The 16,906-nt window shown below is 46.5% G+C and overlaps 1 protein-coding gene across 1 annotated transcript in view; it reads right to left on the bottom strand.

Annotated features, from left to right (window-relative positions):
* The window catches only part of MAP6 (microtubule associated protein 6), a 59,464-nt gene that overhangs the window by 14,100 nt on the left and 28,458 nt on the right, over window positions 1-16,906 (bottom strand). The window contains exons 2-3 of the mRNA XM_081860554.1: window positions 7,146-7,359; window positions 2,094-2,290 (exon numbers count right to left, since the gene is read on the bottom strand). Coding sequence (XP_081716680.1) covers window positions 2,094-2,290; window positions 7,146-7,359 — 411 coding nt within the window. The remainder of the gene's footprint in view (window positions 1-2,093; window positions 2,291-7,145; window positions 7,360-16,906) is intronic.

Here is a 16,906-nt window from a genome sequence, read left to right on the forward strand (position 1 = left end):
TAAACCCAACGGCTGCTTCTCTGGGCAGTGAATTATTATTTTTCCAGTCGCTTGCGGTGATGTTCTTACTTGTACATTGGAGGAACCAGAAAAACAAACTAAAAACTGGTTACAGATAGGTAGCCGTGTTGGTCTGCCATAGTCAAAACAAAATAAAAAAATTCCTTCCAGTAGCACCTTAAAGACCAACTAAGTTAGTTCTTGGTATGTGCTTTCGTGTGCATGCACACGAAAGCTCATACCAAGAACTAACTTAGTTGGTCTTTAAGGTGCTACTGGAAGGAATTTTTTTATTTTGTTTAAACTAAAAACTTTTTTGTCTTTGACATGAGAAAGCACCCGGGGCCTTTGATGAACCTACCCTGTATTTCCAGAACTCACCTGGAGAGATGCTAACTAGTATTCTTCAAATTTGTGATGGTGGTTCAGCAGCGATCAGCTGACACTTGGATGACGCCATCGTCAGTTGCGTGACATCATCATGAGGTCATCTGCTGGCGCCGGCTGTCCTCAGCAGACTCCAGGTTTATACAGCCTCTCACATCACACCTGCGTGGATATCTGACATAGCACACATGTGACACACACAACGTTCGATCTGCCCTTTTTCGCAGGCGAAAATGTTGGGCAAATCAGGACGTCAGTACACATGGCTGCCAAGTGGAGATCTTGAAATTTCATGTTATTTTCAGCATGGGGTGGAAATGAGGAGAGTTCTCTGCTGTTGGCAATGCATGAAACCAACCTCTGCTGAGGACAACCGGTCCCGACATGCGAGCTCAGGTAGGGCTAGGAGAGACCTCTGAAACCTGTGCCATAATCTGAAATCAGCAGGGTTCTGGCAATACCGTTCAGACTGATCACAGAAATCCCTGGTTCTTTTTTTATATTCTAGAAACTAAACAGTTCCCTTTTTATTTTCTGGTTTTTGGTCTATTTCTGCAAGGTTTTCTACCTCTGAACCTCAGAGCTACATGGACTTGAAAGCTGAAAAAGAGCATTTCCTCTGGGAGACGTTTAACGTCGCCATTACAATTTTCGAAACCTCGCACGGTGCAGGCTGCAGATGTCCAAAGAAACTAGGTTAATGGGAATTGCACGGTTCCTCCCCCCCTCTTTCCTTCTGTCATGCTTAGTAGAACTTTCTCCTAGTGACATCACAACAGAAGACACTCTCCACCCTGGTTGGCCGAGGCGGGGCTGGGAAATACGGGACGCTGTGACATCACAGCATGCGCCACGTTCTCCTAAGGCATGGTGGGTGGGAAAGTGTGGGCCCTCAAATTCCAGGTCACGGGTTTTGCATCTGTCCTCAAAAATGAAGGGGCTGATCCTGCCCCCTTTCCAAATTGCTTAGGAGTGACAAGGCGGTCCCGTTCACCCCCACAGAAATGTAAATTACTTTGACTTTAAAAAAACACCGCAAGGAGGTTCGGGAGGGCTACCAGATAGATTATTTTTTACACATGAACCAATATTTATTTTACACCCTCTCTTAGTGGTATGAATTGAGGTTATTTTCTTCCTCTGAGCTTTATAGGCTAAGGCATAAGAAAGGGGCACTCGGGCAGAGACTAGTATTTGCTTTTAAGGGAGCTGGAAGTGGTCAAATGGATTTCTGCTTTCAGTGTGTGAATCCACACACATTCCCTTTGCCTCATTCTTGCCCCTGGGTGCAACAGGTTTGGCAGGATTTTTGATGCCCCCAAAAACCAAGCCAACCTGTTTCTCCGGGGCGAAAGCTGGACGAGAAGACCTGTCTTCCAGCCACTCTCTTATTCTGTCTCCCCCCTAAATCTCCGATGTACACAGATTGAAAACTAATCTGCTGTGCCTTTCCCTGCCTCCTATTACGCTAGGCAGCCAAACAACCCCCCCCCTTGCAATAAGGAGGCTTTCTAATCCGCCTTTGAAATCAAAGATAAAAAGCTTCTAATACAATTGGAACACAGGCAGATTAGAAGCCTCTAATTAATTTTGTGGCCTTTATTTTAAAAAAAGAAAAAATAAAGAAAATAAAAGGAGGGGGGATAGAAAACGAGAGAAAGAGAGAGAGAGAGAAAGAGAAAGCAAGTAAGAGCAGTGAAATTTACTCTTTCGCCTCGGCCAATTTATTGTTCATCTCTTTACTCTTCTCCTTTTCCTCGGCGTTTGTTGCGCTGGGCCCCTCGGCGCTCTTTTTCTTAGACGACCGGCTCGAAACCATCTGCTTATCTTTGGCCTTTTTCAGGGGTTTATGGCTTGTGGTCGTCTTTTTTGGCTTAGAAGGCTGAGGGCTCGGCTTCTCCACCTGGGCGGGTGCAACCGGCAAGCCGCCGCCGGCACAAAAGAGAAACAACACACACAACACACAAGGAGAGGTGAGGGGGAGGGAGGAGAAAAGCGAATTTAGAGAGGCGTTGCCGAACGGTGGCAAAGGTTTCATCGAAAGGGCAGCATCAAGGCCTTTAAGCCAGGCACAGGCCAACTCGGCCCTCCAGATGTTTAGGGACTACAACTCCCATCATCCCTGACCACCGGTCCTGTTAGCCACAGATGATGGGAGTTGTAGTCCCAAAACATCTGGAGGGCCGAGTTGGCCTATGCCTGCTTTAAGCTGACTGGTGAACTAACCTGCCCTAAGAAGCATTAAACCCTCTTTGTGTATGCACCACCATCGAGATTGTGGGCCGCAAGATTTGCCTCGCATCTCTATCTGATATACAGCAGTACCTTGGTTTAAGAACAGCTTAGTTGATGAACAACTTGGATGAAGAACGCAGTAAACCCGCAAGCAGGTGTTTTGGTTTGTGAACTTTGCCTTGGAAGCAGAACATGTTCCGCTTCCTGTTGAGTGTAAATTGAGTCCCCCAGTGCTATGGGAAAGCACGCCTTGGTTTAAGAATGCTTTGGTTTAAGAACGGACTTCCGGAATGGATTAAGTTCATAAACCAAGGTACCACTGTATGGAGCATTAGGGGACAGTTAGTACCTCTGGTAGGGACATGTTGTGCTCCTTCTGGGGTAGTTTGTCCAGCTTTGGTGGCCACTCAGCATTCATCTCTCACCTGTGGCTCCGCGGAGGACCTTAAGGTCCACAAATGACAACATTTTGGAGGTCCCAGGTCGCAAGGTGGTTAGGTTGGTCTCAACTAGGGCCAGGGCCTTTTCAGTACTGGCCCCGACTTGGTGGAACGCTCTGTCTCATGAGACCAGGGCCCTGCGGGACTTGACATCTTTTTGCAGGGCCTGCAAGACAGAGCTGTTCTGCCTGGCCTTTGGTTTGGACTCAGTCTGACCCTTATGTTTCCCTCCCCTTATGGTCTTGATTTATCGGCTACTTTAAAATGAGGCTGAGTTTTAAATTGGTTTTCCCACCCCCTCTCTTTCCCCCTTGAAATATATTTGGAGTCGAGAGTGGATTTCATGCTCTTTATTCAGCTCATAGTGGTGAGGAGGAATGGAAGTTCCCCCAGGATGTCTGCTTTATATACATTATTTACACAATGGGTCCCACGTGATTGGCTAATTCCGGGATTCACCTGTAGGCCAATCAGGTTGCAGATTCACTTCCACCTGGAGCTGGATTGGGTGGCTCCTGTGGACCAACCAGACTGCTGCATTCTGGATCCTATTTTTCTAGGACCAATCAGACTGCTGCCTTTTGGATCCTATTCAACTCAGTACATAACCCCCCTATTATGTTTTTACTGTGATTTTATTGGTGTTAGCCACCCTGAGCCGAGCTCTGGCTGGCGAGGGTGGGGTATAAATAAAGTTGTTATTATTATTATTATTATTATTATTATTATTATTATTATTATTATTATTAGCTGTCAGGAGGCAACAGCGGCCACACCCTAGGAATGGCTTCGACAGGCCAGCTAAACCAGGTGAGGGAATCTGATGGGGTCTCAAACCCTTAGGGAGTTAGGGGTTCCCCCTGCATGTGAAGACAGGCTCTGGCAGATTGAGTGGATGAGACCAAGACTGGGTCCAATGGTCAAGAAAGCGGTTTCTGCACATGCCGTAGAGCAGAGACGTCCAGCTCCCATGAAATTGTGATTTACTCACAGAATAAAAAACTGGCAATCAGGTCAAAGTTGTTGAGCTTTCTTTAGGGAGGAAAGTCAAAGTTGTTGACCTTTTTCAGAGGGGCAGGTAGAAATGTTGAGGCTTCTTTAGGGGGAAACAGAAAAAGTCAGTGTTTTTGTTTTTGCAACTTCAGCTACCGATTGATTGTGTGGCTGAGGTACATTGTTTATTGCTTTCATTTTATGGGTCAGTGGTCTCGTTAGAGAGTAAAATCCACGTCAAATTGCTGTTTCAGGGGTTGTTTTTAAAAATCCGGCACAAATTAATCCATTTTGCATTATTTCCGATGGGAAAGCGAGCCTTGGTTTTGGAACGCTTTGGTTTTGGAACGGACTTCCGGAACGAATTACCGTATTTTTCGCACCATAGGGCGCACCTGACCATAGGGCATACCTAGTTTTCAGAGGGGGAAATCAAGGGAAAAAATATGATTCCCCCCCCCCCAGCTATGAACCTGCAGCCTGTGCGATTCTCCCAGACCTTCTTCTTGCTTTTGAGGAAGGTGGGGGAATTCCCCCACCTCCCGCAGAAGCCCTGCGCTCTTTAAAGGGGCTGTGCGGCTTCTCCTGGCTTTCCCGGGAGGTGGGGGGATTCCCTCACCTCTCGCAAAAGCCCACAGAAGCCGCGCAACCCCTTTAAAGAGATCGCGGCTTCTCCTGGCCTGTCAGTCCCTTCTCACTCCTGGGGAAAAGCCCGCAAGAGCGCACGGAGCTTGTGTGCGGCTCTTGCGGGCTTTTACCGCCTGCCTCCCCCCCCCCGCATTCGCTCCATAGGATGCACACACATTTCCCCTTGCTTTTTAGGAGGGAAAAAGTGCGTTCTATGGCGCGAAAAATACGGTAAGTTTGAGAACCAAGGTACCACTATGTGGCAGGAGAGAAAGGGAACGGATTTATTCCCAGCTTGAGCTGGGTATTTGAAACCCCCTGTTTAGCTGGGGAAAGGCTGATGCAATGCTCCCACTAGGGTGAATTAGACTGCTGTCCTCAGCTGGCAGAAATTCAAAAACAAAAATGGACCCAGGGCAGTTTTAAAGGTTGTGGATTCCTTAGGGCAGTGTTTCCCAACCTTGTGCCTCCAGCTGTTTTTGGACTACAATTCCCATCATCCCTTGCCACTGGTCTTGCTAGTCAGGGATGATGGGAGTTGTAGTTCAAAAACAGCTGGAGGCACAAGGTTGGGAAACACTGCCTTAGGGTGATGGCGGTTAAGCTAAGGAGTTTTTTTTTTTTTTTTTAAAAAAGAGATTAGAAAAACAGAGATCTACCCCCTGGAACCTTCCTGGGGACCAACCAGTCGGTCGTGGTCAACCAGTTGGACATCTGCATTGGCTCCCAGTACGTTTCTGAGCACGATTCAAAGTGTTGGTGCTGACCCTTAAAGCCCTAGACGGCCTTGGCAACGGGAGCTCACCCCATCGTGGGGATTCGAACTACCAACCTTCTGATCGGCAAGTCCTAGGCTCAGGAGGTTTAACCCACAGTGCCACCTGCATCCCAGACATGCGCAGACACAATTTCCGGCGTCGTGCTGTGCTGGCCTGGCCCACAGAGGATCTTTGCGGGAGTGATCCGGCCCATTCCCAGCAAGCCTTGCCCACCCCTGATGTAAGCAGATTAATTTCCTGGATGTGCAGAGCACTCGTGTAGCACGGCTCTCAGCTTCCCTTGTGCCGCAGGATGCAGGCCGCTGCCTTCACCACCACACATTGGGCCTCCTCAGACATTTTCTGTCCTCTTGGGGATGGTGATGTGAGGGGCAGAGATTGGGGCATCTCTTCAGGGTCCTGGGTAGGGGTCCTCTCAGCCTTTACTGCCCAAGGTTTTAGAAGGGCCCTGCACAAAACTCCTTGGATTTATCTGGCTGCAATTTTTTGAGCAGGCTTAATCCACTTAAGGACATGGATAGCTCTGTGGGTTAAACCACAGAGCCTAGGACTTGCTGATCAGAAGGTCGGCAGTTCAAATCCCCGCGACGGGGTGAGCTCCCGTTGCTCGGTTCCTGCTCCTGCCAACCTAGCAGTTCGAAAGCACATCAAAGTGCAAGTAGATAAATAGGTACCACTCCAGCGGGAAGGTAAACGGCGTTTCTGTGCACTGCTCTGGTTCGCCAGAAGCGGCTTAGTCATGCTGGCCACATGACCCGGAAGCTGTACGCCGGCTCCCTTGGCCAATAAAGCGAGATGAGCGCCACAACCCTAGAGTCGGCCACGACTGGACCTAATGGCCAGGGGTCTCTTTACCTTTATGTCTGCGGTGCCGAATATCAGTTCTGCACATGCCCAGACGCCGAAAACTGCATCTGCGCAGTAGCGATTTTCAGTGTCTGGGCATGCGCAGAAGCAATTTCCGGTGCTGCGGACATGCGCAGACGCGATTTCCGGTATCTGGGCATGCGCAGAAGAAGCGATTTCCAGAGCAGCAGAAGTGAGTCCCCACGCCGCGCTGTGCCGGTTTAGTGCAGTGCGCTGGGACTTGCCAAGAGGGCAGCTTGGTTTGGGGGCGGCTCGGGGGCCAGTTAAATGGCCTCCGTGGGTTGCTTCTGGCCCATGGGCCACAGGTTGGCAGACCCTGGCTTACATCAGATCATGTACAGATTTGTAGTGAACAAACGGGGGCACACAGAGATACTAGGGGTTATTATAGGCCCTGAAAACAAAACAAAACAAAAACCCCAAGCCCTGTAGCTTTTGCAACAGTGGGAGACTGATCTGATGGTTCCTAGTCTCTGTCGAATCTGGCTTGTGGGCCAAAATGAAACTGAAGTCAAATCATAGAGCAGTCCATGGAGGTGAGAACTTCTGAACTAGCCAACCAACTGGACGGGATGTTAGTGGGATGTGCGAGGGAGTGGTGAATCCTGCTGACCCCGCAGAGTCTCCCCCCTCCCCAAATTTGCCACAGAGCAGGGAGGGAGAACCTCCCCCCCTCCAGATGACTCTGGACTCCAACTCCCATCAGCCCCAGCCAGCGTGCGAGGAAGCAGCATACAAAAGTATGAAATAAATGTTTTGTTTCGGCGGGGAAGTATCCCACAGAGGAGCCATACTGCCCGTCTCCCGTCTCCCTTACCTTTGTGATTTCCTTGTAGGGCTCGCTGTACAGGCTCCGTATCCTCCGATGCTCAAGGAATTTGTTATCCGAAGGGCCGGGCTTTGCCCCCTCGACAGTGAACTGGGTGCTGTAGCTCGTTTTGTGGTTCATTTTCCCCTCCGGAAACTTGTACTGGGGCTTGACCTTGATGGCTTTCACCGGCTTGACGTCTGTCCAGGGTTGGAATTCATTTCTGAGGGGAAGGGGGAGAGCTTGAGTGAGAAGCGGGAAATCAAAAGAACGGCTAAGAAATAGAATGGCTTCAGTAGCTTTCTATTTGTACACACTGTTATGCTGAACAGTGTCGGTTGTTTAATTGACACCGAAGGTTTTAATGTGGGGAAATTCCACTGGAGTATACTAAGTGGTCTCTGAGTTGATAATTAACTGTTGCCTGATAGCTAACATGTGAGTGTTTAACTTTAGATCAGGTGGCAAAGGTATTTGGTTGCAAATGTGCTATCTTGGAAGGGTGCTGGCTAAGTCTTTGCTCTCAGGCTCTGCGGGAGTGAGATGCTACCCATAACCTAAGATGCTGCACAGCCTAAGGGGCTGAAATGCAGGCAAAATGGAGTCCGTGAGAGAGAGAGCTATGTTAGTCAGCTCTGATTGTAAGTTTCTTTTATTTCTAAGAAGACGGGCCTGTGTTTGACTTGCACAAGATGGAATTATGGAAAACCAATAAAAAAATAATTGGCACACACAAAAAGATATTGTATGGAATTATTTGGACGTATCTTTGATTCTTTCATTCTGTTTTTGAAGAAAGTTCTGCAAGTAAAGTTTCAACAATCTAATGGGTCTAGACCAGCCTTTCTCAACCTGTGGGTCCCCAGACGTTGTTGGACTACAACTCCCATCCTTCCTAGCCAGCATGACCAGTGGTCAGGGATGATGGGAGTTGTAGTCCAACAACATCTGGGGACCCACAGGTTGAGAACCGCTGGTCTAGACGATGTTTCACTCCAAAAGGAGCAAGTCTTTATGCATCCAGTGACTTCACACTGAGCAATATTAATATCTGCGATAGACACAGAAGGCTCCCCCACCCTCTACCCAAGGGTTTGGGGGAAGAGGCTGTTGCCATGTCAGGTTGCCTGGTCTTTCAAAACTCAAGAGCCAGAGCTGGAGGGTACAGAGTGATCAAGGGCTGGAGCTTAGTATCACTTGGTAGGGGAATAAGGTGGTACTGGGCAGGTCCAAAAGAAGATCCTGGTTTAGATCTCTTAGATCAAGCGCAGACCACTGAAACTGGAAGACAGGAAGTTGCCTTGTACTGAGTCTGACCATTGGCCTATTTACCTCAGTGATGTCGGCACTGACTGGCAGCCGCTCTCCAGGATTTCAGGCAGAGGAGATGCTGAGATGAAACTTGACAACCTTCTGCACAAAAAGAAGGTGTTTCCCCATCTCCAGTCAGCATGTCTGTCTCAGGCTTGTGGGGTTCAGTGGCACTGTCAAACTTTGAGGCCATTGACAGTGGAACCTCGGTTGTCGAAGGCTTCAGAAGTCAAATGTTTCAACTTTCGAACACCGACAACCCGGAAGCAAATTCTTCCGCTTTTTCGAACATTCCTCAGAAGTCAAACGGCTTCAGAGGCGCATTTCTCCATTTTTTCCCCAACGGATTTTGCCAGGCGCCCATTGCGCCTTAGTTGTCGAACGTTTCGGAAGTCAAACGGTCTTCCGGAATGGAACGGATTACGTTTGACAACCGAGGTTCCACTGTATAAGTTTTTCCCTTCTGTTTGGGGGACTTTTGTTTGTTTTAGTGATTTGTGCAGCCTCTCTGGAAGCCATCCCCTTTTTGGGGAGGGGGGGTAAAGTCATTTAAATGAATAAATGTATGATGATTAGCCACCATTCCATACATGTCTTTGTTTGTGGTTCTGCATGCCCGCCATGGAATAACAGAGTTCAGTAATAATCTCTGAATTGGATTTTCTGTGCATCCTAGTTCCAATCTACAGCGGAATGCGTTTTGCTTTTCATATGTTTCAAACAGCTGGTTTTTTTAAATAAAAATTGAGATTTCCCAAGCTTGGGAATGTCACAGTCCTATTGTTTCCCCCCTGTTCTTTTAGATGCAGCCATCTTGTGCTATGCCACACCCCTAGGGCAGCCATTTTGTGTTATGTCATGACCAGTTGAGAGCCATTTTGGCCCCCATAGGAGCCATTTTCTGACTGGTGTCCATGACCACATCCTCAGAAGACCTCACAAGGTCCGCCAGCATTTCCGCAGCCCCCCAACACGCTCAAGGGCTGTGTGCCTTTGGCATCCATACTCCAAAAAGTCACTTATTTCATGAGTTTATAACAGCCAGAACCAGTAAGCTGGCCAGAAATTGAGGGGATGCTGGGAAATATTCCCATCCTCGTCCTTGTGGGGCAGGGAGAAGAATCCACTGACACAATGTGATATGGATAAAATGAAGTCACTGGAGACTGAAATGTGGAACAAGGAAACTTGATTCAACACTATAGATGAGCTCAAAATGGCTGATGTCCGTGGTTCCATTCTTCGGTGGTGTTCCCCCAAAATGTTGTCCTCCATGCACCCATTCCCCAAACACTTTGGTTCCTGCTACTGTAATGAAGGAGGCATGTATTCCTATTTTACTGTTTTTTGCGTACAGTGGTACCTTGGGTTACATACGCTTCAGGTTACAGACGCCGCTAACCCAGAAATAGTGCTTCAGGTTAAGAACTTTGCTTCAGGATGAGAACAGAAATCGCGCAGCAGCGGCCTGTCAGTAGCGGGAGGCCCCATTAGCTAAAGTGGTGCTTCAGATTAAGAACAGTTTCAGGTTAAGAACGGACCTCCGGAACGAATTAAGTACTTAACCTGAGGTACCACTGTATTAGCATTGTTGTTGTCTGTTTTGTAATTTCAGGGTTCATACGGTTTTTACATAATCATCATAATCATCAACATTAGTAGTAGTGGTAGTATGCCAGCTTAGAGGAATTATTATTTTTTTTAAGGTGAGCTTTCTGAAGAAGAAAATAAACACCCATAAACTTCATATGAGCATACGAAGAGCTGCCTGGATCATAGCTGCCAACGTTTTCCTTTTTTTAAGAGAAATTCCCTTATTCCGAATATGATTCCTCGCAAGAAAAGGGAAAAGTTGACAGCTATGGCCTGGATCAGGCCAATGGCCTATCTAGTCCATCATCCTGTTCTCACATATCCCTTCAAATTCATAATATTTTTGTTTACTGTACCATAACTTTAATGTAGTTCTATTTATATCTAAAACTTTCAACTCTTCTCTCTTTTGGTTTAATTTCTCCTTATCCTTCTTTTGCTTAGACATCCTAAATTTCTCCTCCAATATCCTGACCTCCTCTTCTACCTCCCTAATCCTTCTATCTTTCCCCCCTTTTTTAACATTGACAAGCTCTGAATACATTCTCCCCTAATGACTGCTTTCATTGCTTCCCATTTTGTTGTTAATGGGAGATCTGGGTCTTTATTTTCCTCAAAATACCTTTTTAACGCTATTTGTATTTTAACCTTACTCCGTTCATCAGCTACCAACCAAGGGTTAAACCTCCAAGAATAGGACCTATTAATATGACCTATTTGAAGGATGGCAGATATAGGGGCATGGTCAGTGATCTTAATCATTCTGATATCCATTCCCTTCACCCATTCCCAAGCCTCTTGCGATATTAAAATACCAACAGGATTTGAACACAAGACCCCTCTCTTCTCCTGCAGCTTCCAGGAACTGGTACCCGGATTCTGACAGGTGATGGGCTCAATACAAACAGCTGCACAGCTCTACTCTTACTAACAGTTACAGCTCAGGAGCACAGTTCAGGGAAAGCTGGCTTCCTGTTCTTTATGTCTCCCCATCCTTCTAAAACAAATTTTCCAAGTGGGCGATAACTGCCACTGCGAAAGGGGGGGGCACTAGCCTTGGGTGTGATTGGGCAGGGGGGTGTTGAATAAAAATAAGGGGCATTGGAAGCATAAAGAAGAGAAGAAAATTTTGAAATTAGCTAAAATGTATAAGACAAATAATAAATGTTGGAAATGTAAAGAAAAAGAAGGAACATTTTATCATATGTGGTGGGAATGTAAAAAAGTAAAGAACTTCTGGGAAATGCTATATAATGAGATGAAAAAGATGTTGAAATATACATTTTTTAAAAAAACAGAAGCATTTTTACTTGGTACTATAGGTCAGGACATTAATAGGCAAGATGTTAAATTGTTTTTATATGCAACAACTGCGGCAAGAGTATTGTTAACCCAGAAATGGAAACAAGAAGAAATTCCGACGAAAGAAGAATGGCAGACGAAATTAATGGACTATGCAGAATTGGACAAAATGACAGGAATGATTCGAAACCTGCGGGACCAGAGATTTACAGAAGATTGGAATAAGTTTATGAATTATTTGAAGAGCAACTACAAGAAGTTTTGTAAGGAGAAATATATGAAGTGTTACAAAGGAGAAAAAGATAGAGATATTGGTTATGAGTTTGAAATGTAATAGGGAAGATAAGAAGTGCATACTAAGAGATTAGATTGGAAAATTTTCAGACAGGATTGACGGAAGTCAAAAAATTGAATAAGATGTAAAAGTATGTTTAATTACTGTTGAAAATGATATGTTAAGAAAACTAATAATATATATATATATATATATATATATATATATATATATATAAAAGAAGAAAATTTTGAAAAACCATTTACACATATTCCATGTGTTGTGTAATGACGCTTAGCAACGCAACATCAAAGCCGCGGTGAGTACTTTATTTTCCAAACAAACTCGCAAAACTTTCTGTGTGTAATGTGAATACAGTGGTACCTCTGGTTGCGAATGGGATCCGTTCCGGAGGCGCAATCGCAACATGAAAAGAGCACAACCTGCAGCGACGCATCTGCGCACATGCGGGTTGCAATTTGCCACTTCTGCAAACGCGCGTGATGTCATTTTGTGCTTCTGCGCATGCACGAGTGGCGAAACCCAGAAGTAACCCTTTCCGGTACTTCCGGGTCGCCGCGGGACATAACCTGAAAGAACGTAACCTGAAGCAAACGTAACATGAGGTATGACTGTATCACTATGGCTGATTTTAATAAATCATTTTATGATTTCAAACTTCAAGGTGTCTCATTTACAACAGCAGATTTCTTTACTATGTTTCAGGACAGAGGTAGAAAGATAGATACACAAAAGAATGCAAATTTATCTCTGCATCTTTGTTTTTTCACTTAAAGAAGGTAGATGTTTGTGTGTGTGTGGGGGGGTGTTTCTGAGTAAATCTTTCCCCCCTGAAAAGTAGGGCGGTAGGCCAAATAAGTTTAGGAACCCCTGTTCTAAAATAGCAATGAGAGGTAGGGTGTGTTGCTGTCAAACATCTCTGAGTTTCCACCATCCTCAATGGAAAATAATCAATGAGAGTTGATGGTGGACTGACCAATAGGGTCTGCTTTATTCCCTTCCCCCTTTTCAGGATGATCAATCCACTTTGCAATCCATTTGAGTGACAGCAGGCCGTGATGCTGCGTCCTTCCTCCAGGGCAGAAACACACCCATTAATTAAAACCTAGCCGGTTGTTAATATTCAGTGCACACGCCAGGCTAGCGGCAAACTGCTTGCAAAGACCACACCGCAAACACCACAAGCAGCCAGTGTGTGTCTGCACGCATATGATTTTCCCCCTTGCATTCACGGCATCCCAGAAGGGAGATTTGCATGTAGATCAGGGCTCCACTCAGTGGATTGAGATCTGCGTGCACAACAGGTCGTTTCTAACAAGGAACTTTGGTCCAGACCAGCCTTCCTCAGCTTGGTGCCTCCAGATGGCTTTGCTGGCTGGGACCGATGAGGGTTGTAATAAGGACAAATTCGCCATTCTGAGCGCAATGCGAAGTTTCAGTGCAGACCTTTAAAGCCCTAAACGGCCCTATATATCTGAAGGAGCATCTCCACCCCTGTTGTTCAGTGCAGACACTGAGGTCCAGCTCCAAGGGCCTTCTGGCGGTTCCCTCCCTGTGAGAAGTGAGGTTACAGGGAACCAGGCAGAGGGCCTTTTTGGTAGTGGCACCCAGTTTGTGGAATGCCCTCCCATCAGATGTTAAAAGACACCAGGGAAGTTTTTAGCGTGTGGTGTTGTATTGTGCTTTTATTATTTTTTGTTGGGAGTCGCCCAGAGTGACTGGGGCAACCCAGTCAGATATTATTAGTATTAGTATTAGTATTATTACTTTACTACTACAGTGGTACCTCGGTTCTTAAACAACTCCATTGATGAATGTTTCAGAACCCAAACGCTGAAAACAAACTTTGCGCCTCACTTTTCAAACATTTCGGAACTCAAACGGTCTTCTGGAACGGATTACGTCTGAGAACCGAGGTACCACTATCTTCTTATTATTATGGCTATTGATGGCTACTTGCAGGGCCGGATTTAGGTTTGATGAGGCCCTCAGCTACTGAAGGCAATGGGGCCCTTTATATGTCCAGCCGTCCTTTGTCAACTACAAATTGTTGCTGTTTTTAGTGTTGATTATATGCTATATGGTAATTTATGGAGCTAACAGGTACAGAGACCCATTTGCACATGTTGCCATGCAACCCGTCCATGCAGAATGCAGGCACCCTATATATAGAAATGAGCAAACCAGTGATATTTTCGGGAGCAGGCTAGCAGGCGGGGCCCATGTCTTACATCCTAGGAGCCTATACAACACAAAACACTGTTGCTGTATGTAGGTTTTATTTTATTTGTTTTTTAACTTATATTTGGGAACTGTACATCCAGGTTTCCCCCCCTCTAATTTTTTGGGAGGCCCCCAAGAGAGTGGGGCCCTAAGCTATATCTTGTTTAGCTTATACAGTGGTACCTCGGGTTACAGATGCTTCAGGTTACAGACGCTTCAGGTTACAGACCCCGCTAACCCAGAAATAGTACCTCGGCTTAAGAACTTTGCTTCAGGATGAGAACAGAAATCGCATGGCGGCAGCGGGAGGCCCCATTAGCTAAAGTGGTACCTCAGGTGAAGAACAGTTTCAGGTTAAGAACGGACTTCCGGAACGAATTAAGTACTTAAATTAAGTACTTTCTCTCCCTCTTTCAAACCACTAGAACTTGTGGACATCCAAAGAAACAGAACGTTGGAAGGTTCAGTACCGATAAAATAAAGTGCTTCTTCGTTTGGCACATAGTTAAACGTAGGTAAACTATGGAACTCCCTGCCACAGTAGGCAAGGATGGCTACCGATGTAGATGGTTTTAAAAGAGAGTTGGACAAATTCACGGTGGAGGAGAGGGCTATCGAGGGCTACTATGGAGGATGCTGTGGCAATGGCTTTATGTGCTTTACATGCTGTACTGACTCATTTGGAGAAGCAAGGGAACTCTGTTCCCCCAAATACCCCAGTAATAAGATCATAAAGTTTGCAAATGATACAATGGTGGCTGGTTTAATCACGGCTGGAGAGGGAGAGGCAGCCTACAGGAAGGAAGCTGAGCAGAGAATAATTGGGCGCACTCTTCCCACCTTGGATCAAATCTACGCTTCCAGGTGCCATAAGAAAGCCGCAGAGATAGCGCAGGATAGTGCACACCCCAGAAATGATCTCTTTCAGCTTCTGCCTTCTGGAAGAAGGTACAGGGTTATAAAGACTAGGATTAGCCGCCTGAGAAACAGTTTCTATCCAAATGCGATTTTGGTTTTCAACGCAGTGTAAGGTAGTCTCTATGGGACTAAAGGTAAAGGGACCCCAGACCGTTCGGTCCAGTCGTGGCCGACTCTGGGGTTGCGGCACTCATCTCGCTTTATTGGCCAAGGAAGCTGGCGTACAGCTTCCGGGTCATAGAATCATAGAATCATAGAGTTGGAAGAGACCACAAGGGCCATGTGGCCAGCATGACTAAGCCGCTTCTGGGGAACCAGAGCAGCGCACGGAAACGCCGTTTACCTTCCCGCTGCAGTGGTACCTATTTATCTACTTGCACTTTGACGTGCTTTCGAACTGCTAGGTTGGCAGGAGCAGGGACTGAGCAACAGGAGCTCACCCCTTGCGGGGATTCAAACCTCTGACCTTCTGATTGGCAAGTCCTAGGCTCTGTGGTTTAACCCACAGCGCCACCCGCGTCCCAATAGAATCATAGCATCATAGCATTGCAGAGCTGGGGTGTACCCAAGGGTCATTAGCCCAACCGCCATGTCCACAACCGTCCTTGGGTGGGTCTGAATCACCAGCCACTGAACCACCACTGACCCATTTCTCTTAAAGGCTTCATGATGTGAGTCTGCCAAGAGAGCAGGTGTGGGCATCTTGGGTTCTTCAAGTGTTGCTGAACTACAACTTCCAGCAAGCATGGCCAATGGCCAGGGGTGATGGGAGTTGTGGCTCAGACACATCTGGAGGGCCAAAGAGCTCCCCACACCTGGCCCAGAGGATACAAACTCAGTGAGCATGCGCAGGGGGGACGGTCGCTGCATGCAATGCTGGCCTCTGCGCCTCCAGCGAACATGCTTGCTGCGGGTATATCATCCGGGTTCTGCTACTGTGGGCAAGGCTGCTGTCAGCAATGCTGTTGATCTCCCTTAATTTCACTACAGCGAAGCAGAAAAGAAATGGATGTACCGTGCTATATTAGAAGCAAAAACCACACACATTGTTTTGCTGAATTGGAAGAGCCGCAAAAAGATTCAATTGAGCACACGGATTGATAATATGGACAGATTAGCTACATACAAACGAATTGCATGTCGCCGCAAATTAAGAATGGATACATATGAAGAAATCTGGAATAAATATTTAAGCAATAAGGCGGACAGTGGGGGGAGGAGAGAGAGGTGGGGAAATATTGTTTAAAAGATGTAGTCATAGGTATATCAGTGTATTCAAATCTGAATTGTCAAATTGTGTTATTATGGTTTTTGTTGTATGTGTCTTTTGCGGTTGTTGTTTGTATCAAAAACATGATTAAATAAATTTAAAAGAAAAACTACAGTGAAACGAGACTCGCGTGCCGGTCCCCACACCAGTTGTAGAGCTCTGTATGGCTTGCGCTTATTCTTAGCTCCTGCACGTTACATTATTCATGTGCCTTTTGTCTCGGTGATGCGCACGAGGCAGAGCTTTTTAATGAAGGCGCACTCGGCGGCGTGTCTCTTTCTGTGCCTGCCTGGAAGTCCCCCTCCTCATCTTTGCATTAGGGCTAGGGAAGTAGGGAAAGTGGGCTAATGGGCTTGTGGAGGGAGTCATTTCAAGGAAGAACCCATTCAGAATTGCCTTCCACTCTCAGACTAAAATGTTCAGTGTTCTGCTACCGAAGGAACATCAATCGATGGCTCTGGCTTCCTGCAAGAAGATGAAACGAGCCTGCTGGATCGAGCCAATGGCCCATCTAGTCCGGCATCCTGAATGCATCTCGTTCAGAATGTTGGAAGATTTGGGACAGAGAGAAAAAGCAGCACCTAGTTGCACTACGGAACTCCCTGCCACAGGAGAGATGGCTGCCAACCTACATAGCTTTGAAAGAGGATTAGACAAATTCATGGATGAGGTGAGGGCTATCGATGGCTGTCAGCCATGAAGGTGATCCTCTTGCCTTTGTGGTTGAAGACCACAATGCTTGGATGAACTGGATAGCTCAGTCCATTAGAGCACAAGGCTGTTAATCTCAGGGTTGTGGGTTTGAGGCTCACATTGGGCAAAAGTTTCCTGCATTGCAGGGGTTTGGACTAGATGATC

This window comes from Podarcis erhardii (genome assembly GCF_964252035.2).
Source record: "Podarcis erhardii genome assembly, chromosome: 4".
Lineage (NCBI taxonomy): Eukaryota > Metazoa > Chordata > Lepidosauria > Squamata > Lacertidae > Podarcis > Podarcis erhardii.